The sequence below is a fragment of the Eutrema salsugineum genome, unplaced genomic scaffold (assembly GCF_000478725.1).
Source record: "Eutrema salsugineum unplaced genomic scaffold, Eutsalg1_0 scaffold_4, whole genome shotgun sequence".
NCBI classification, from domain to species: Eukaryota; Viridiplantae; Streptophyta; class Magnoliopsida; order Brassicales; family Brassicaceae; genus Eutrema; species Eutrema salsugineum.
In genome coordinates, this window is record NW_006256686.1 from 8484955 (window position 1) to 8505876 (window position 20922).

General features: G+C 44.4%; 2 protein-coding genes and 1 non-coding gene across 3 annotated transcripts; all 3 read right to left on the reverse strand.

Annotated features, from left to right (window-relative positions):
• Positions 1-6282: 6282 nt before the first annotated feature.
• Positions 6283-7362, reverse strand: LOC112084452. Its single transcript, XM_024153588.1, has 3 exons — positions 7009-7362; positions 6685-6938; positions 6283-6568 (listed from the first exon to the last, which is right to left on the reverse strand). The coding sequence occupies exons 1-3, from the start codon at positions 7360-7362 to the stop codon at positions 6283-6285; spliced, it is 894 nt and encodes a 297-aa protein (XP_024009356.1).
• Positions 7363-10308: 2946 nt separating this feature from the next.
• Positions 10309-11050, reverse strand: LOC18014061 (putative receptor-like protein kinase At3g46340). The gene is made up of 2 exons (XM_006418848.2): positions 10893-11050; positions 10309-10717 (listed from the first exon to the last, which is right to left on the reverse strand). The coding sequence occupies exons 1-2, from the start codon at positions 11048-11050 to the stop codon at positions 10309-10311; spliced, it is 567 nt and encodes a 188-aa protein (XP_006418911.2).
• Positions 11051-12793: 1743 nt separating this feature from the next.
• LOC112084912 lies at positions 12794-12899 on the reverse strand. Its single transcript, XR_002898568.1, has one exon. It is a non-coding gene; the product is annotated as a small nucleolar RNA R71 (small nucleolar RNA).
• Between the last annotated feature and the right edge of the window lie 8023 nt (positions 12900-20922).

A 20922-nucleotide genomic window follows, 5' to 3' on the forward strand; every position in this document is an offset into this window, starting at 1 on the left:
AAAAGTGAGCAAGTGAGGAAACTTTGAGTAGAGTGTGGGGTGGGATGAGTCTTTGCCCTTGTATGCAAAGTTTGGTCATTCATTGAGAGATCCTTTTGCTGCATTGAACCCACTCAAGCATTGATGAGATCATTTTAGTCTCATAACCTCACCCTAGCCAAACTATGTTTGTTTAAACAATGCATCATTTGATCCACCTCGTAAAAAGCTTAATGAATGTTAAAGAGTTGAGAGAGAGAAGAACTTGTGGAGATTCCTTGTTGAGTTTATATATATCTGAGTATGACTTTGCATTGCATAATTGAGCATGAACTTGAATTCTCATTGTGATCACTTCTCTCAAAAAGGAAATGTGAACTCCCATGCATTCAACCTCTTTCTCTCATTTGTTCTTGTTTGCTTGAGGACAAGCAAATGACAAGTGTGGGGGAGTTGATATGTTCATAATTTGCATCATTTAGGTTGCATAATTCATTCTAAATCATGTTTTATTCCATGCATTTTAGGTCCTTAGGGTTGGTTTTAGAACTTAGGAGATGCATTAGGTCCCAGTGAGTCTTTGCATGTTTTGAGTGTTCATCAGGTGCATTTGGAGCTGAAAAGATGAATCTAGGAGGTGGAATGGTGATCAAAGCTTGAAAAGTGGCAAACATTGGGTCTATGGAGGTTATCGGCCATTCTCGCTGGCCAGGAAGGTTTTCTCGGCCATTTTCACGTACCGCGGGTGGACTTTGTCGACCAAAACCCGTACCGCGAGTGAAGTGTATCGGCCAAAATCTCCGGGTGCAAACATGTCTCAGAAATCGCCTGTCCGGGGAACCTTCCGATCCGATTCAGATGGCGGGTGCTTCATAGAAGTTGGAGAGCATTGGATCACGGTCTGATAGCAAGTGGAATCGTGGAATTCGGACGCGTGAGCAGAGAGTTAAGCTCGTCGGAAGAAACCCCTGTCTCGCAGGTATTCCGGACCGAGCAGATCAGTTCTGAAGGATGCGAAGGACGGTGCACTTCCAGGCCGATTCAGTTTCCGGGGCCTTCATGAGAATCAGAGACATTTGAGTCGTCTTTGCAGAACGTCCAAGAGCATTCAATTCAGATCTATGAGCAGGAAGATACGGTCTCCGGAATGGACACATGTCTAGACGCCTCTCTCTGGTCGTGTACATGCACTGCAAAGATGTGCCCTCCAGGAATCCTTACACTTCCCAAGCACCGAAGTTTCCTTCACCAAAGTTGGAGATAATTGAGTCCTCTGTCTTCTGCGACCGAAAGTATTCAATTCGGACAAGTATCATAGAAGTTACACTCTCCGGAATGCGAAGTGGTCTAAGCTGCTCTGAATGCTGCGAGATGGTCTTGCGACTTGGTTAACCCGCAGGCCTGAAGATGAACGCCTGAATGCTGATGCTGCGAGTTGAAATGTGCGGGTAAATTATCACTGGAAGAGGTCTGATGCTCCCGAGCAAGAGAAATGCTAAGTCCACAATCGTGCGACTTAGGCATGCGAGTTAGCCGCGCCTGGAACTAAGCCGCACGATCACTCGCAAATCACCCCGACTTGAGCCTGCGACCTAGGTGGAATAGAGACCAACCCGCACAGTTTGTACATTCCCCAGAAACCGCCAAAGTCCTGCGAGTTGGAGAGGAAGGAGATCAAGCCGCAGCAACACTCGCAAAACACTCCTACTTAGGCGTGCGGCTAAGACAAGGCGATTCAGGCTTCACAAGACAAGTCTTCATCTACTGCGACTTAGGTGTGCTACCTGGGACATACTGGACCAACCCGCAGTAATTCCCACCTTATCCATTAAAGCCGGGTCAGGACCCGGTTTGTTCTGGGCTGACCCGGTTCGTTTTTAAGGAAGTATAAATACTTTTTAGGGTTTTTTGGGAGAGAACTAAGTTTTATTCCCTTTGTCGCTTACCTCTTTTGTGAAAGACTCCATTAAAAAGACTCCATTAAACAACTTGACTCTCTGGAACAGATCTACATGATGCAAGGAATGATAAAAGACATGAAAGAATGCAAAAGATGAAACAGAAAAGTTAATTAGATAAAAAAGAGAAAGAAAAATGGATCTGGGGAAGAATCCCCATCTCTATCGCCTAACCCTAGAAAAACAAAGTTTGGTGGCTCCAAATCTTATTACAGAAGTACACACCCGTTTAGAACTGCTAAGAAATGTACTTATAGGTCCTAAGGTCTTTCAGGTCTCATTTAGGGCTTCTCTGAAGAGGAATGGTGAAGTGGGCTTTGATGCTGGGTCTTGTCGCTTGTCATGGATCCATCGGGGGTGAGAGTCTTCCAGGACAGGTAAAATGCTACTTTGCCGCGGGTGAGAGTCTTTCCGGACTGGTGAATTTGGTCAACTTGTTCTCCCTGTATCTTTTGATTGCACCGTTGGATCTTTGTGATGTAAAATGCTATGGAAATCTGGTTTTATCCTCTTGATTGTTTCTAAATTTGAGCTGGATCGGACGGTGAGAAAGTCTTCATTTGAGGCCAAACTTCTGACGATCTGACTCTAAGCTAAAAATGTGGATTTCTTCCATTTTGCTACATTTTTCATAAGTTTCCTGAAAAGAGCCTTGAAACTACAAATACATAGAAATCATAATAAAAGTTCTTAAAACTGATTAAAACCTTTGAAAAATCATTTAAAATCAATGGTGAAAATGGGTACAAATATGGTGTTATCAACTGCTCCAATTCCGCCTTCGGTGCCTAGCCAAGGCGTGACCCCTCCGGCGCTGGTCCTTCGAATCTCGAACCCAAACTCGGAAGATCGAGATGGAGTGGTGGGGTCGAACCAACCTTTCCGAGGTCCGCATGGGACGAATGCACGGATGCTGAGCCAGGAAGATATAGGCGTGTTGATTTGCCTTGATTTCGGATGTAGGCCATGGGCCGTTTCCTTATTTAATAAAAGATACTTTCCCGATTTTTGCGTATTGCAAGGTTGAGATCGGCTTCCATTTAGAAATTGTGTAGGTGTGAGTAGCTAACTCGGCTAAAAACACCTATAGTTTGTGTGATGTTCAGTGCAGATCGGAATCTGGCTGAAACACTTATAGTTTGTGTGTTTATTGATGCAGATTGGGACCTGGCTAAAACACTTATAGTTTGTGTGTTTATTGATGCAGATCGGGACCTGGCTAAAATACTTATAGTTTGTGTGTTTATTAATGCGAGTCTGAACTCATCTTTGTATACATAACTCGAGAGCAAAGATTTGATAATTAAATTTTATTATATTAATAGCTGTGCCCGGGTTGGGCTGCCTACGTACCTTTCGAAAGAAATGATCAAGCCAGCCGTAATTCGGTTGTTTACAAAGATAGATTTGGATTTTAGAGGTCGGGAGCTTAAAAGTAATATCGCATGAGATTTATTGCATTCCATGAGTGCGGGATCGCTTCGCCTTCCATCATAACCAGCTCGTATACCCCATGCTTAGTGACTTTGAGATGAGGTAGGGACCTTCCCAGCTGTCCCCGAGCTTGCCTGCGTTCAGCTAGGCCGTGTTCTCGAAAACTTTTGGTAGGACTAGGTCACCTTCTGTGAAGAACATGTCCTTTACTTTTTTGTTATAATATTTTGAGGCGACCTACTGGTAATTTTGCATTCGGAGCAGAGATTGGTCGCGTTCCTCCTCGAGGAAATCGAGTTCACTTCAGATCATGTTGTTATTGAGGTCGGCTTATTGTGTAAGCATAAACTGGCGAATGATTGGGAGTCAGACTTCTGAGGGGGGCATCATTTTCATACCGTGTGACAAGCTGAAGGGAGTTTGACTGGTTGAATGTCAAGGTGTAGTGCGGTTGGACCACAATACTCCATCGAGCTTATCCGCTCAGAGACCTTTCTTTGCGTCTAAATGTTATGTTCGTTGCCTCAGCTTGACTGTTGCCCTGCGGGTACTTCGGTGTGGATTTGCTCAGCCTGATCTTCCACTTTGCGTAGAAGTCTTCGAATATGAACGATGTGAAGTAGGCGCCGTTATCTGTGACGATCTCGTATCGCAGGCCGTGACGGCAGATGGTGAACTTCCACACGAACTTGCGAACATCCTCAGCAGTGATCTGTGCGTATGATTCAGCCTCGACCCACTTGGAGAAATAGTCGGTCATCACTAGGAGGAAGCGCTTTTGGCGGGATTTGGGTAGTGGTCCAGCGCATGAATGGATAGAGCGGTGATGCGGTGGTGAGGAGCTCGGTCGAGTCAGTAAATCATAGGACCGTGGTATTGGCACTTCTCGCACCGAGCTGCAAACTTGTTGTAATCTTGGATCATGGTTGGCCAGTAGTGCCCTTGGTAACAGATCCGAAGTGCGAGAGATCGGCCTGTTGAATGGCTTCCTCCAGCACCTTCTTGCATTTCTTTCCATCACTTCAATTGTTTCATCCTCGTGGAGACAGCTGAGCAGGACGCCTGTTTCGCTCCACCGAAATAGGTTCTCGTCGGTTTGAAAGTACTTAGCTGTCTTTTTCTTTAGTCTCCGAGCAGCCCAGCGGTCATCCGGGACAGTTCCATCGACAATGTACAGTAGGATATCAATGCGCCACTCCGACTGTTCGGGCTCGGGTGGAGAAGGTGGCAGACTATTGTCGTCCTGGGCATCCTCCTAGTCCTCATTGGGATCGTCCGCGAGGAACTCGTTAATCAGGCAGACCCCTTTTGGTAGATCAATGCTGGGAGATTGATGCTCTCGGTCAGGATCACGCGTCGCTTAGTTGGATCCAAGGTGGAAGCCAGGACGTCAGCGGAGGTGTTATCACCCCAGGAATTTTGGTGAGGCTGAATTCAAAGAATTCGGAAGCCAGTCCTTGGAAAACTTTGAGGTATGCCTCCATGCGTTCGTTCTTTACCTCATACTCTCCACTGAATTGATTTGCGACGAACTGGGAGTCGCAATATGCTTGGATTTTTTTGACGCCGATCTCCTTCGCGAGTCTCAGGCCGGCGATTAGAGCCTCATATTCCGCTTTGTTATTTTACACTTGAAAAGCCAAACGGAACTACTGTTCCAGTACTTCGTGAGTCGGTGATTCCAACCGAATGCCGATGCCAGAACCATGCATAGAAGCGAAACCGTCAACATGAAGACTCCATTTCTCATCGGGGTCTTCACCTACTAGCTCGAGAGCGAGCTCGACCAGAAAGTCTGCTAGAACTTGGGACTTGTATCTATTTAATTCTTGTTATATACTGTTATACATATACTTCACACTAGATATATACATGTTTTTGTGTATGTGTGTTGGGACATGGATTGCTCGATTCATCAAGAAAAAAAATGGGCAATTTAGTGGCGGTGGTACATCCTCGATAATCAATGTCATACTCGCTGAACTCTACTGCCTATTTCATCATCCGCTCTTATTGGCTCGGGCTGTGAAGGACCGTCCGAAGAGGGTACGTGATCAAGACGGCGATCGTGTAAGATTGGAAGTAGGGGCGAAGCTTTTGGACTGCTACCACGACTGCTATTGCAAGCTTCTCCATTTTCGGATATCTGCTCTCGGCTCTGTCAAGCGATTTGGAGACGTAGAATACGGGTTTATATTCACTTCGGTCTTCTCGCACGAGTACACAGCTGACTGCCGAGGTGGACATAGTGATATAGAGACAGAGAGTTTTCCCACTTCGGGTTTTTCCAGGACTGGAGGGGTAGATAGATATTCCTTAAGTTCTTGGAAGGCCATATCGCACTTGTTGTCCAATTCGAATCGTTTGTTACCTCGGAGTAACTGATAGAAAGGGAGATCCTTGTCTGTGGAGTGCGAGATGAATCGGTTGAGAGCGGCGATCCTTTTGGTGAGGCGCTGAATTTCACGGTTATTCTTCAACAACTTAAGTTTGAGGACGGCTTGAATTTATTTCAGATTTGCCTCTATCCCGCGCTGCATGACGATGTATCCGAGAAATTCTGCCGAGGTGACGTCGAAGGTGCACTTTGAGGGATTCAGTTTCATGCCGTATTCGTTCAGGGTATTGAGGCATGTTTTGAGATGACCAATGTAATTGTTTGACACCAGGGACTTGACCAGCATATCGTCTATGAAAACTTTCATTGTGCAGCCGAGCTGGTCGGCGAACTTTTTATATACGAGGTGCTGGTACGTGGCCCCGGCGTTCTTGAGCAGTAGGTCCCGTGATCGGTGATAATCACTGTCTTCTCCCTATTGTCTAGGTGCATAAAAATTTGGTTGTACCCCGAGAAAGCATCCATAAATGAAAGGATTTCATTCTCCGCAGTTACTTCGATGATCTGGTCGATTTATGGAAGTGGGAAGCTATCTTTTGAGCTGGCCTTTTTCACGTCGGTGAAATCCACACAAACCCTCCATTTGCAGTTTTTGTTTTTCACCACGACTGGGTTGGCCAGCCAATCTGGGTATTTTATCTCGGTGATCTGACCAACTGCCAGTAATCTTTCCACTTCGTCGTTCACAGCTTGAGCACGTTCGACGCCCAACTTTCGTCTTTTCTTCTTGAAGGGTCGGAATGTTGGATCTACGTTGAGCTCATGGCTGCATATGGTCGGGCTGATGTCGGGTATGTCGCTGGTTGACCAGGAAAAACAGGAGATGTTATGCTTGAGGAACTCGGTCTTAATACTTTCCTTCAGGTCGGCTCCGATGCCAACGCAATGATCGCGATTACTGAAGTCGATATTCACTTGAATGATGAGGTCTCGGAACGGACGGTCTTCTTGGTTTGGTTCCCTGAGAGTCCTGGTTCGACAACATTGCAGGTCGGTATTCCTTTGCGGCTAATCGTCGCGCAGAGCTGAGTGCGAGCGGCGTTGCAAAGTTTATGCTCAATGATGAAGCATGAGCGCGAGACCCTCTGGTCGCTCCGGACTGTCCGGCCTGGTTGGGGAACTTGAGGCATTGGTGGTAGGTCGATGTGACCGCCTTCATCAAATGCAACCTAGGGGTTCCAAGGATGATGTTGTAGATAGTCGGCATGTCGACGACGATGAATTTTCTATCTTTGTTACCCGGCTTACGTAAACCGGTAATTTGATGGTGCCAATGGCTGTAATGGTATCTCCGGCGAAGCCGGTTAAGGGAGTGACGGATGGCTTCATCTCGATGCCACGGAGGTCCATCTTCTCGAGGGCTTCTTTGAAGATGAGATCGACCAAACTGCCTGTGTCGATGAGCACTCGGGTTACGTCGCAGTCGGCCACGCGAATCTGGATGACGAGGGGGCAATTGTATGTTTGGCCGATGCCTTCTGCGTCCTCCTCGTAGAAAGTTATGCCCCTTCTGCTTGTATCCTTAGCATTTGTCTCTCTTATTTTGGCTACCCACATCTCCGTCGTGTACTTTGATCGATCTAACGGAGTCATTGCAAGATAGGAGGCCGCCCATGATCATTCTGATCATCGTCAGAGCTGGGGGTGGGAATACTGGCCTTTTTTATGCAGCTTGCTGCTGTGCAGGTTGTATCCTATTGTCCTCGTGATAGGGAGATCGCTGACGTCGGTCATATTGTTGAGCCCGATTTTCTAGGTGATGTTGGTTGTCCTGCTAACCGCGTCAATTATTATTCTAAGGTCAGTTGCTGTTGTTTCAATGCGATGGCTGCTGGTCAGGAACCCTTATCTTCCCTTTCTGATAATGAGCTAAGAGAGCTTCCTGAAGCTTGCGGTACTTTTCGGTAGGGTACCCTCTCATTTGATGGTATTTGTAGAAGGCTTGGTTGTCTCGCGTGGCGGGAGCTGCAGCTCACTCTTGAGGGGCTACTGTCCGCTCTGGAATAGCCGTTTCTACAGTTCGGAATCACCTGTTCGACAGGAGAGATTGCTGGGGCTGGCCACTTATGTGAAAGAAGGCTGGGGCCTCATTAACGAGGCACGAGACCGATACTTTGCTGACGAGGAAGGTGGCGGTCTGTCTACGCTGATACTCTTCGTCATAGTGTTGGTGGGATTCGTGGTATTTGTCCTCGACCTTCTTCTTTTGTGTCGGCCTCTGGGGAGTGAGATTCTTGAAACTCGCCCTTTCCTTCTAACCTTTGATAAACAGCCTCACGATGCAAGGCGTCTTTCAGAATTCGTGGCTTGTTGAGCATCATTTCATCCTTGAATGGCCATTCGAAGTAGAGTGCCTTCCTCAGAGCGGGGATGGTGAATTCATCTGATACTTCGGCACGTGAGGCTGTTGCTTTAACACGTTCGATGAATGATCTGAGTGACTCCTTCAGTCCCTGGCTTAGAGCCCAGAGATCAGCACTGGAGGCGACCCGCTGGATGTAGATAGAATAGTGCTTGAGGAAGGTGGTTGAGAGTGCCTTGAAGTTGTCGATAGAGTGCATCTCCAACCTGGAAAACCAAGTCAGGGCGGGGCTAACCAAATCTTCTGGTGTGAAGTGAGCTCGTCCCATGCGACCGTGAATGCTGTTAGGTATTACGTGGGGTTGGTGTTCCCAGAATATAAGGGGAATTTTACTTTGCTGACGTGGTGGAACGGAGTGGAGGCTATACGGTGAGTAAAGGAAGTGTTCTACGTCTCTTGCAAGACATGGCCTATCTCAAGGGCCGAGCTTGTAGCCTGATGAACCTTAGAGATCATCTCGTGAATCTTCGCCTTGATGGCTTCAATCTCTTTGTCTCGCTCCCGCTCTGCGGCAATCCGTCGAAAAGCTCCCGGGCTGGTGACCTGTGGACGCGTCTCTGCTGAGTTGTTGGCTATCAGGGTGAATCTCCTACTTGCTCCTTTGGAGAATCGCCCCCAAGAGGTTCCTTTGTAAGCGCAACACCTCTGAAAGATGCACTTCCTCCCGATTTCGCTCGGCTGAGGACCTGGGGTTCTCTGGTTGGTTTGTCCGCATTCCGCGCTCTGCCGTCAGCTCGGCGAATCTCTGGTCAGTTTGGCATGTCATCTCGTTCATCATGTTAAGCAAAGAGTGAAGCAGAGGAGCCAGAACATGCTCTCCACTTGCTGGAGCATGCTGCTCGACCGGCGTTTGTGGGATAACATGGACCGGATTCGGGGGCAGCGCCAACAGGTCCAAGATCTGGCGAGGTAGGCTGTTTGTTAGCATGGGATCCGGAGCGAGGGGCAGTGCTGGTAGTTGCGGTGGTGACGCTCCGGCCTCTGTTGACATGGTGGTCTCCTTGGATTGAGGGACGGGTGTGGGCAGCTAGGGTTCCGCGAGTGTTGCGACTGATGTGGTTGCTGGTTGTGCTCTTGCTGGTGACGATTTCAGCACTCCTGAGGTCGAGGTCGGTGCTCCTGCCATTTCTAAATCTTTCTTTTGCGTATAGAAATCTCTAAACTCTCCTTTTTCTAGCACCAATTGTTGATCCCAGTAATCACTAAGTGTATTTATGAGATGGTGATGATGATTAAGATGTAAACGGGGATGAGATTTCTGTGATTTAAGAGTAAAGGTTTGACAAGAACTTAGGTCGAGAAAGCAGTCAGGTCGTGGACCGTTGACTGTGTGTTTATAGAACTGAAGTATAAAATGCGAACTGAACCCAAGCTTTAGAGAGAGATAATACAATCAGCCTAAGAGTATTATACTCGGGGATCCCCTTCATTAATGATACTTGGGGCGTATTTATAGTGGAAGTTGGGAGGCGGATTCCCGCCCAACTAGGGTGATGTGGCAGCTTTAGTGCATTCTGCGGGTCTGGCATTTGGAGCTGCGCGTTCGAACCACTCTGCGGCAAATCATGATGAGTTCGTCGCCGAACTATTTGTGCAGTTAGGCTACTATAGACGAACTGCTCTTACACGTGTCAGTTTCTGCTCGGTTCTGGGCAGTGTAGATCGGTGTTGTAATGATAGTAATCTCGCGGGTTATACTGACTGGACTTGTTGACTCTAGGCTTGATAATTGTTGATCTTGAGCGCTGGGCCTTAAACACAGATAGACCTAGCTAATTAGGGATACTAAACCTACCTTCAACAAGTTGTTAAATACAGGGGTTGGTCACTTGATCATATGTGCCTCTAGTTCAATTCCTAATAGAAAAAATATCTTACAAATTATATCGCAAAGTAATAGTAAAAGGTGGACGGCCTGAAGCCCTCCTAATTAACAAAAAAGAAAGAAAAAAAAAGATAGCATGCGAGTATGAAAAGTAACTGCCCAAATATAATATCTAACAATAAATTTAAATGAATGAGTAAAAAATTGTTATATTTCTCTTCTCATGTTTCTTACTCTATATATATTTTTTTGTTTTGATTAGATGTTTCTTTAGGATGTCACTCCAACAAAAAGATACATACAACAAACAGAAATGTATAAAATCGACGCAAACAAGGCTTCTTTGCAAATACTACCTTGCGCTAGGCACAACCTTGGTGTCAAAGCTCAAGCTTACTTCAGAAGAACTGTGAGAGTCCATGTCTTGATTGTTACTTTTCATCGAGATTTCAGAGGCAAGACACTCTTTTAGCTCGATAACAACTTGGAACATGCTTGGTCGTTTTTCTGAAGAAGGGTTTGCACACAACATAGCTAATTCAAGAGCTCTCCAGACAGAACGAGAGTTGTAATCACCATGAAGGTTAGGATCCATGATTCTGGTAATATCTCCTCTAATAAGCATAAATGCTGTCCATTCTGCTATGTGTGACTTATCACGGGTTAGGTCCATCACGCGTTGGTTTGTGATTATCTCCAATAATACAATCCCGAAACTATAGACATCGCTCATTTCTGCCAAACGACCTGTCCTGTAGTATCTAGCATGGCAAAAACATAGATTAATATATGTAAACTCGTTTAACTGGAAAAGATGAATGCTGACACAAATTTTAGCTCATTTGTGCGTATTATCATTTTTGAGTTTCTTTTGACATATCCTGTTCATACATACAACCAAAGGCACCAAATCTTAGGTGGAGTAATTATACTTACTCAGGGTCAAGATATCCAGGAGTGCCAGCAATAGCTGTCGAAACATGATGAGATTCATCTTCGAGTTGGTAAGATCTTGAAAGCCCAAAATCCGCAATTTTGGCACTATATCGTTCGTCCAACAATATATTTGTACTTTTGACATCTCTATGTACCATAGATGGTCGACATCCAAAATGTAAGTATTCTAGTCCTATAAACATTAGAACTTGTTGAAACATGATGAGATTCATCTTCGAGTTGGTAAGATCTTGAAAGCCCAAAATCCGCAATTTTGGCACTATATCGTTCGTCCAACAATATATTTGTACTTTTGACATCTCTATGTACCATAGATGGTCGACATCCAAGATTTCGCTCGGCTGAGGACCTGGGGTTCTCTGGTTAGTTTGTCCGCATTCCGCGCTCTGCCGTCAGCTCGGCGAATCTCTGGTCAGTTTGGCATGTCATCTCGTCCATCATGTTAAGCAAAGAGTGAAGCAGAGGAGCCAGAACATGCTCTCCACTTGCTGGAGCATGCTGCTCGACCGGCGTTTGTGGGATAACATGGACCGGATTCGGGGGCAGCGCCAACAGGTCCAAGATCTGGCGAGGTAGGCTGTTTGTTAGCATGGGATCCGGAGCGAGGGGCAGTGCTGGTAGTTGCGGTGGTGACGCTCCGGCCTCTGTTGACATGGTGGTCTCCTTGAGGGACGGGTGTGGGCAGCTAGGGTTCCGCGAGTGTTGCGACTGATGTAGTTGCTGGTTGTGCTCTTGCTGGTGACGATTTCAGCACTCCTGAGGTCGAGGTCGGTGCTCCTGCCATTTCTAAATCTTTCTCTTGCGTATAGAAAATCTCTAAACTCTCCTTTTTCTAGCACCAATTGTTGATCCCAGTGATCACTAAGTGTATTTATGAGATGGTGATGATGATTATGTGCTACTGCGTTTGCTGTGCACTTGCAGCTTGTCTAAAGTAAAACTTATGTTGCCCACTGCACTCACATCAAGTTTTTGGCGCCTTTGCAGGGGATCTGTTGCTGTTGACTTACTTCTTAATCTAATTTCAATCCTAAACCTCAAGATTTTCGAGTTCTGCTGGAGATTTTTTATCTCCTCTTTTTATCTTTGTTTTCTTTGCTAACAGGTGCATGAAAACTAGGAGAGATCCTGACGAAATCGTATTGCCCTTAGACGAGATTGACAAACATGAAAAAGCACTTAGGAAACTCAGACGAAGAACGCTCAAGATGGCCAATCCTAATGCCCATCGGGAAAATCTTTTAAACCGTGATCAGGAGGATCACATTGGAGACGATGACCGTGATTCAGTTTATGGTGACGACATAGATGCTGCTCATGAAGAAGATGGACAGCCACAACTCGATGAAGAGGGAAACTGAATCCCTCTAAATCCTGCTCCAGCCGCTGAAAATCAAAGGAGACAAGACCAGACCGATGTTGGAGGAAGAAGGAATGATGAAAACATTGTTCCACCAGTCATTAGAGAAGCCAATCGACCAATACAACTTGCCAATCCTGCGAGAAGACAGCCTCGGAACAGACTCATTGCCGATTTTGATGCACCTCACCAACACTTTCAAAATCGATCAGCTATTCAAATCCCTCTTCCAAGAGATAATCATGAGATAAAACCTCAGATAGTCTCTTTAGTGAAACAGAACCAATTCCATGCTCTACTGAACATCCAATGGATCACATTGATCTTTTTGAAGAAATCTCTGGAATGGTGAGAACAACTCCAGAAACTGTGGACTATGTGAAGTGTAAGCTTTTTCCTTTCTCTTTAAGTGATAAAGCTTTTAGATGGTTGAAATCTATGCCATCTGGTTCTATTACTTCATGGGAAAAATGCAAGTCAGCTTTCCTGAACCACTTCTACACCAAGTCAAGATCGAACCAGCTAAGAAACAAGATACAAATCTTCCAACAAGGCCCAACAGAATCATTATATGAAGCCTGAGAGCGATTCAAGGAGTATGAGAGAGACTGCCCTCATCATGGTTTCTCTGGAGCAAACCTGCTAAGCACCTTCTACAGAGGCTTTCAGCAGAAGTATCAACTTTCTTTTGACACTGCCAGCAATAGAGATTTTCAGTTCAAAAACCATACCACAAGGGAGAGCACTCATCAAAAATCTGGCTGTAGCTAACTGCAACAACAACCCTGAGTATGACAGATCAAGAAGACTATCACTAGTCATGAATCAAGGGAGATTGCTGAGCTAAAAAACATGGTAAGCCAACTTCTTAAGTCTCAAAACAAGAATATACATGCTTGTGATATTGCTATAGGAAATGAAGCAGACGGAAGATATGAAGAGGATGGCATGTACCATGAGGAAGAAATCAATTTTATGGGAGCTCAGGCATAGCATAATCGATTTAGTCCAGCTTTCAAAAACAATTTTAGGAACTCTGGTGCCAACTTCAACAACCTCTCATACAGAAATCAAGGAGCCGAAAATCAGCCCTAACCACAGCAGCAAAGGAGTTTTCAAAACAAGTTTCAAGGTGGAAACTATGGAGGAGGAAACTTCCAACAAAGACCAGCATTCAATCCTCAACAAACACAGACCAGCTCATTAGAAGCAACCCTTTCCCAGCTATGTAATCAGGTAAAATCGCTTGAACTAACTATGATGCAGACTACTCAAGGCAATGAGAAGTCATTCAGGGAAATGGGGGTGAAGATCGATTGTATCTACACTGATTTGAATGGGAAGTTCAAATCTCTTGTGACCCATGTCAAGAAGTTGGAACATCAGATAGGTCAAACTGCAGATTCAATGAGAGACAACCAGGATTTTTACCAGGAAGAGTAGAAGATAACCCAAAGAAGTTCTGCAATGCTATGACAGCAGTTTTGGAGGAAGAACCTGTCGCAGTTTCTAAGGAGAGATTGACACATGAACCTCTCATAAAGGACTCTAAAACCGAGCATGAGAAAAGCCGAGTCATTCCCGTTAAGGTACCCAAACGCTTGCCTGACCAAAGACTCAAAAAGTCTAAGGATCCAGGGCGTTTCTCATTCACCTGTTCAATCTTTGAAATTGAATATTCAGATTGTTTATGTGATTCTGCTGCTAATGTGAATGTCATGTCAAAATCTGTTGCTGAGAAACTTGGTATAGGTACATTTGTCCCATCCCCAATAAGGATAATCTTTGGTGATTCATTTTAAAAGAGAACAGAAGGAATGATCCAGGACTTGCCACTGATCATTGGAAACAATAAAAATCCCAGCTGATTTTCAAGTCCTGGAGATGGACAAGGACAAACACAGATCTTTGATATTTGGTCGCACATTCTTAGCTACTGTAGGTGCTGTTATTGACCATGCAAATCGTTGTTTAGTTTTCTTAAATGTGGACAGGAGAAATTTCTATAAGACCACACCAGACACAGCTCCAAATCAAAAAGACAAGGACAAGGAGAAGGTGTTGGAGGACAAGAAGGAACTAAAAGCACTTGCATCTAGGCAATTTGGAAACATCAAGATAGTGGTGCCACCAGACATCAGCAAGGAAAGGGAGAAAAATCTTGAAGGAATTGTTGAGAAGACAAAATATGTCCTCAAGGATGCAAAAATCCTTAAGAAAGGAAAAGAGATTGTGATTCAAGATGAAGAAATCCAAAGTTCAGGCTAAGGGGGACCACAAGGACTCTTAATTCAAGGGGTCCTGTCTCTTCTTCTCAATCCTAATTCTGCCAAAAGTCTAGCTAAAAGACTTTAAACAAAAGCGCTTAATATGAACTCATTTGGTATGATTTTCTTTTTTTTTTATTCTTTTCTATTTGATTTCTTTTCTTTTTATGCATTTCAGGCTTTCATAAAACCCAAAAAAAAAGAAAAAAAAAACAAAAACATTCAAAAAACCAGAAAAGTTTTTCTGCAACTTTGTTTCTTTTACTTTCTTCTTCTTAGTTCTAAACCGATGATGATGTCTACCTCAGCCATGTCTGAGTAGTCACCTAGTTGGGTGAAAGGGTAACCCAAAGGGATCCCATGTTCGGATGACATCTAGGTTTTTAGGAAAAAGGATTTCAATTTTTAACATGATTCTCCCATTCATCCAATTCTCAAACCGGTAATTCTGGATTGATCACCCAGAATCCGATCCTAGGTTTAATCCGAGCCACAAGAGTGTTGTATCTGGGTTGCCTGAACCGGATCTTATGGACGTCCCCGTTGTAGGAGACGAAAGCTACCTAACGGAGGATACGTAAGCAGAGATGGATTCCGATCTACAAAGCATGATCTTGTTCTGGCATGAGAGCGAGAGTTAATTGCCATGAACGAGTGATTAGATGATTAGGGTGACGAGAGTTGGCTAATCTTACATGTGTCTATCCTAGTTTCAGAGTCATAGAAAATCCTTGCCTAAATTTCTTGTGTTTTAGAACATGAACCCTGAAGATGAACCTTGAACCCAGCGCTTTTTCCTTACTGTTTTTCAACCGATTTTTACTTAAAGCTCTTTTTAATTCTCTGCCTAATTAGATTTAGTGACAAACCAAAACCCCTTTTTATTAGATTAGGTTACGATTGTTTTTAGCATCAGTTAGAAGTCCTCAACACACAGATCTCTGTGGATTCGATCCCTAAGTACTACTGCGTTTGTTGTGCACTTGCAGCTTGTCTAGGGTAAAACTTGTGTTGCCCACTGTACTCAAATCAACCGTGGACAAGAGAATCCTTCTTATGATTCTCAAAGATCTTCTTCACCATAAGGTTTGTGTCTCCTTGGCGCTTAGAGAGATGCTTGACGTCATAACTGGTTTCTCTGCTCTTGTGCTCAAGCTTGCTTTGGCGAAATTCAATCTCTTGAAGTTCACCATCTGTTCTTCCTATGTACCATGAAGAAATTTTGTTGGCCTCCTTATTCTCTAGCTTGGCAGCCTTAGCATCGATGGTCTTACTTCTGTCTTGGTTGTTCTTCCTCAAAACTTCTATCTTCCCTTTTAAAGTAGAAATATCTTTAGAGTGCAGATCTTCCAATGATTTCACATGGTGGGTGAGATCATCGATTCTCTTGTACAGGGTAGCTTCCGTAACAACTTGGAAATCAAAGTATTGATTCAGCATATCTTCTAATCGATTCAGTTGGAGCCTAAATCAATCAGCCTCAATGTTCTGGTGCAGAATCTGATGAGGTAAGGGATGAGATGGTCGACGGTTCACCAGGTGTGGCAAATAGGGCTCATCTCGGTGGTGTGGAGTTCACGAGTCTCCTTCATAGTGGTTCGGATGATTTGGCCGAACAAGATGATCGGAATCACGCCTAGATGGTGATTCACATTCACAAGGAGATTCACACAGGTTGCAAAACCTTCACTCAGGGTTAGGATTTCTTCTTGGATGATCCATGCTTCAAGGATTCTGAAACTAGGACAAACAGAAAAAAAAAAGAATAAGCAGAAAAAAAAAAAGTTAGGGTGTTTATGAGTTTGGTTTAATTCCTATGATGTTTTGGCAGAAACTCGACACATATATAGTCATATGCGGCTTTAACCTCCTGGGTACCTCCAGCAACTAAAACCTCCCCGACAACAGCGCAAAAAACTTTGATGGGTTGCGGTCTAGGGTTGTTTTTCTTTCACAAGCCCATTGGTCCTCAAAAAATTTTAAATTATAAAACCCTAATGTCTGAAAGTTCACAGATGTACGTTATAGAAATTAGGGTGTCGATCCACAGGGAGGATGTCTAATCTGCAAGAAACAACAAACTGGGAAGTAAGCAAAGTTATAAACTCATGCAGATTATGGGGTTTTTGATTAAGAATCCTAAACTAAACTTACTCTAATATTCACAGGAAATAAGATGCAATGCAAAATGAATTGTTTAGACTCTAAACTCATAGGTGGCGATTTAGACTTCTACGGTTTACTCTAATCGATGTTGGGTGGCATTTTCAATTAGCTTCCGGGCGATTTATGTTCATCTGTTTTTGGGATCTGCATGGAACTAGAATAAACTTGTGTATGATTAACCAACTATCGCCATCTTAGAAAACTAATCACTTAGATCTGACAATTAACTCTCGCTCTCATGCCAGAAATAAGATCATGCATTAGATATTGAATTCACCTGCTCATATCTTCTCTACAGGTAGCTCTCAACTCCTATAGCGACTATGTTCTTCTGAAGCTAGGTATAGATGATCTGATACAGCACTGTCGTGGCTCTGATCGATCCTATGCTCAGAGAATAGGTCATAAATCTACTCTCATGCAATATGAACAACTTAGAAGAGATTGAGATCCAGAATATGGTCTAGAAACTTAGACATCCTAATCGATATGTATGCCTATCGAAAGCTCTTCAAACAACTTGACTCTCTGGAACAGATCTACATGATGCAAAGAATGATAAAAGACATGAAAGAATGCAAAAGATGAAACAGAAAAGTTAATTAGATAAAAAAGAGAAAGAAAAATGGATCTGGGGAAGAATCCCCATCTCTATCGCCTAACCCTAGAAAAACAAAGTTTGGTGGCTCCAAATCTTATTACAGAAGTACACACTCGTTTAGAACTGCTAAGAAATGTACTTATAGGTCCTAAGGTCTTTCAGGTCTCATTTAGGGCTTCTCTGAAGAGGAATGGTGAAGTGGGCTTTGATGCTGGGTCTTGTCGCTTGTCATGGATCCATCGGGGGTGAGAGTCTTCCAGGACAGGTAAAATGCTACTTTGCCGCAGGTGAGAGTCTTTCCGGACTGGTGAATTTGGTCAACTTGTTCTCCCTGTATCTTTTGATTGCACCGTTGGATCTTTGTGATGTAAAATGCTATGGAAATCTGGTTTTATCCTCTTGATTGTTTCTAAATTTGAGCTGGATCGGACGGTGAGAAAGTCTTCATTTGAGGCCAAACTTCTGACGATCTGACTCTAAGCTAAAAATGTGGATTTCTTCCATTTTGCTACATTTTTCATAAGTTTCCTGAAAAGAGCCTTGAAACTACAAATACATAGAAATCATAATAAAAGTTCTTAAAACTGATTAAAACCTTTGAAAAATCATTTAAAATCAATGGTGAAAATGGGTACAAATATGGTGTTATCAACTGCTCCAATTCCGCCTTTGGTGCCTAGCCAAGGCGTGACCCCTCCGGCGCTGGTCCTTCGAATCCCGAACCCAAACTCGGAAGATCGAGATGGAGTGGTGGGGTCGAACCAACCTTTCCGAGGTCCGCATGGGACGAATGCACGGATGCTGAGCCAGGAAGATATAGGCGTGTTGATTTGCCTTAAGTTTTAGCCTCTATCCCTTGTATTATTTTGTAGGCCGAAGTGCCTTGATTTCGGATGTAGGCCATGGGCCGTTTCCTTATTTAATAAAAGATACTTTCCCGATTTTTGCGTATTGCAAGGTTGAGATCGGCTTCCATTTAGAAATTGTGTAGGTGCGAGTAGCTAACTCGGCTGAAAACACCTATAGTTTGTGTGATGTTCAGTGCAGATCGGAATCTGGCTGAAACACTTATAGTTTGTGTGTTTATTGATGCAGATTGGGACCTGGCTAAAACACTTATAGTTTGTGTGTTTATTGATGCAGATCGGGACCTGGCTAAAATACTTATAGTTTGTGTGTTTATTAATGCGAGTCTGAACTCATCTTTGTATACATAACTCGAGAGCAAAGATTTGATAATTAAATTTTATTATATTAATAGCTGTGCCCGGGTTGGGCTGCCTACGTACCTTTCGAAAGAAATGATCAAGCCAGCCGTAATTCGGTTGATTACAAAGATAGATTTGGATTTTAGAGGTCGGGAGCTTAAAAGTAATATCGCATGAGATTTATTGCATTCCATGAGTGCGGGATCGCTTCGCCTTCCATCATAACCAGCTCGTATACCCCAGGCTTAGTGACTTTGAGATGAGGTAGGGACCTTCCCAGCTGGCCCCGAGCTTGCCTGCGTTCAGCTAGGCCGTGTTCTCGAAAACTTTTGGTAGGACTAGGTCACCTTCTGTGAAGAACATGTCCTTTACTTTTTTGTTATAATATTTTGAGGCGACCTACTGGTAATTTTGCATTCGGAGCAGAGATTGGTCGCGTTCCTCCTCGAGGAAATCGAGTTCACTTCAGATCATGTTGTTATTGAGGTCGGCTTATTGTGTAAGCATAAACTGGCGAATGATTGGGAGTCAGACTTCTGAGGGGGGGGCATTATTTTCATACCGTGTGACAAGCTGAAGGGAGTTTGACTGGTTGCATGTCAAGGTGTAGTGCGGTTGGACCACAATACTCCATCGAGCTTATCCGCTCAGAGACCTTTCTTTGCATCTAAATGTTATGTTCGTTGCCTCAGCTTGACTGTTGCCCTGCAGGTACTTCGGTGTGGATTTGCTCAGCCTGATCTTCCACTTTGCGTAGAAGTCTTCGAATATGAACGATGTGAAGTAGGCGCCGTTATCTGTGACGATCTCGTATCGCAGGCCGTGATGGCAGATGATGAACTTCCACACGAACTTGCGAACATCCTCGGCAGTGATCTGTGCGTATGATTCAGCCTCGACCCACTTGGAGAATAGTCGGTCATCACTAGGAGGAAGTGCTTTTGGCGGGATTTGGGTAGTGGTCCAGTGCATGAATGGATAGAGCGGTGATGCGGTGGTGAGGAGCTCGGTCGAGTCAGTAAATCATAGGACCGTGGTATTGGCACTTCTCGTACCGAGCTGTAAACTTGTTGTAATATTGGATCATGGTTGGCCAGTAGTGCCCTTGGTAACAGATCCGAAGTGCGAGAGATCGGCCTGTTGAATGGCTTCCTCCAGCACCTTCTTGCATTTCTTTCCATCACTTCAATTGTTTCATCCTCGTGGAGACAGCTGAGCAGGACGCCTGTTTCGCTGCACCGAAATAGGTTCTCGTCGGTTTGAAAGTACTTAGCTGTCTTTTTTTTTAGTCTCCGAGCAGCCCAGCGGTCATCCGGGACAGTTCCATCGACAATGTACAGTAGGATATCAATGCGCCACTCCGACTGTTCGGGCTCGGGTGGAGAAGGTGGCAGACTATTGTCGTCCTGGGCATCCTCCTAGTCCTCATTGGGATCGTCCGCGAGGAACTCGTTAATCAGGCAGACCCCTTTTGGTAGATCAATGCTGGGAGATTGATGCTCTCGGTCAGGATCACGCGTCGCTTAGTTGGATCCAAGGTGGAAGCCAGGACGTCAGCGGAGGTGTTATCACCCCAGGAATTTTGGTGAGGCTGAATTCAAAGAATTCGGAAGCCAGTCCTTGGAAAACTTTGAGGTATGCCTCCATGCGTTCGTTCTTTACCTCATACTCTCCACTGAATTGATTTGCGACGAACTGGGAGTCGCAATATGCTTGGATTTTTTTGACGCCGATCTCCTTCGCGAGTCTCAGGCCGGCGATTAGAGCCTCATATTCCGCTTTGTTATTTTACACTTGAAAAGCCAAACGGAACTACTGTTCCAGTACTACGTGAGTCGGTGATTCCAACCGAATGCCGATGCCAGAACCATGCATAGAAGCGAAACCGTCAACATGAAGACTCCATTTCTCATCGGGGTCTTCACCTACTAGCTCGAGAGCGAGCTCGACCAGAAAATCTGCTAGAACCTGGGACTTGTATCTATTTAATTCTTGTTATATACTGTTATACATATACTTCACACTAGATATATACATGTTTTTGTGTATGTGTTTTGGGACATGGATTGCTCGATTCATCAAGAAAAAAGATGGGCAATTTAGTGGCGGTGGTGCGTCCTCGATAATCAATGTCATACTCGCTGAACTCTACTGCCTATTTCATCATCCGCTCTTATTGGCTCGGGCTGTTATTGACCATGCAAATCTTTGTTTAGTTTTCTTAAATGTGGACAGGAGAAAGTTCTATAAGACCACACCAGACACAGCTCCAAATCAAAAAGACAAGGACAAGGAGAAGGTGTTGGAGGACAAGAAGGAACTAAAAGCACTTGCATCTAGGCAATTTGGAAACATCAAGATAGTGGTGCCACCAGACATCAGCAAGGAAAGGGAGAAAAATCTTGAA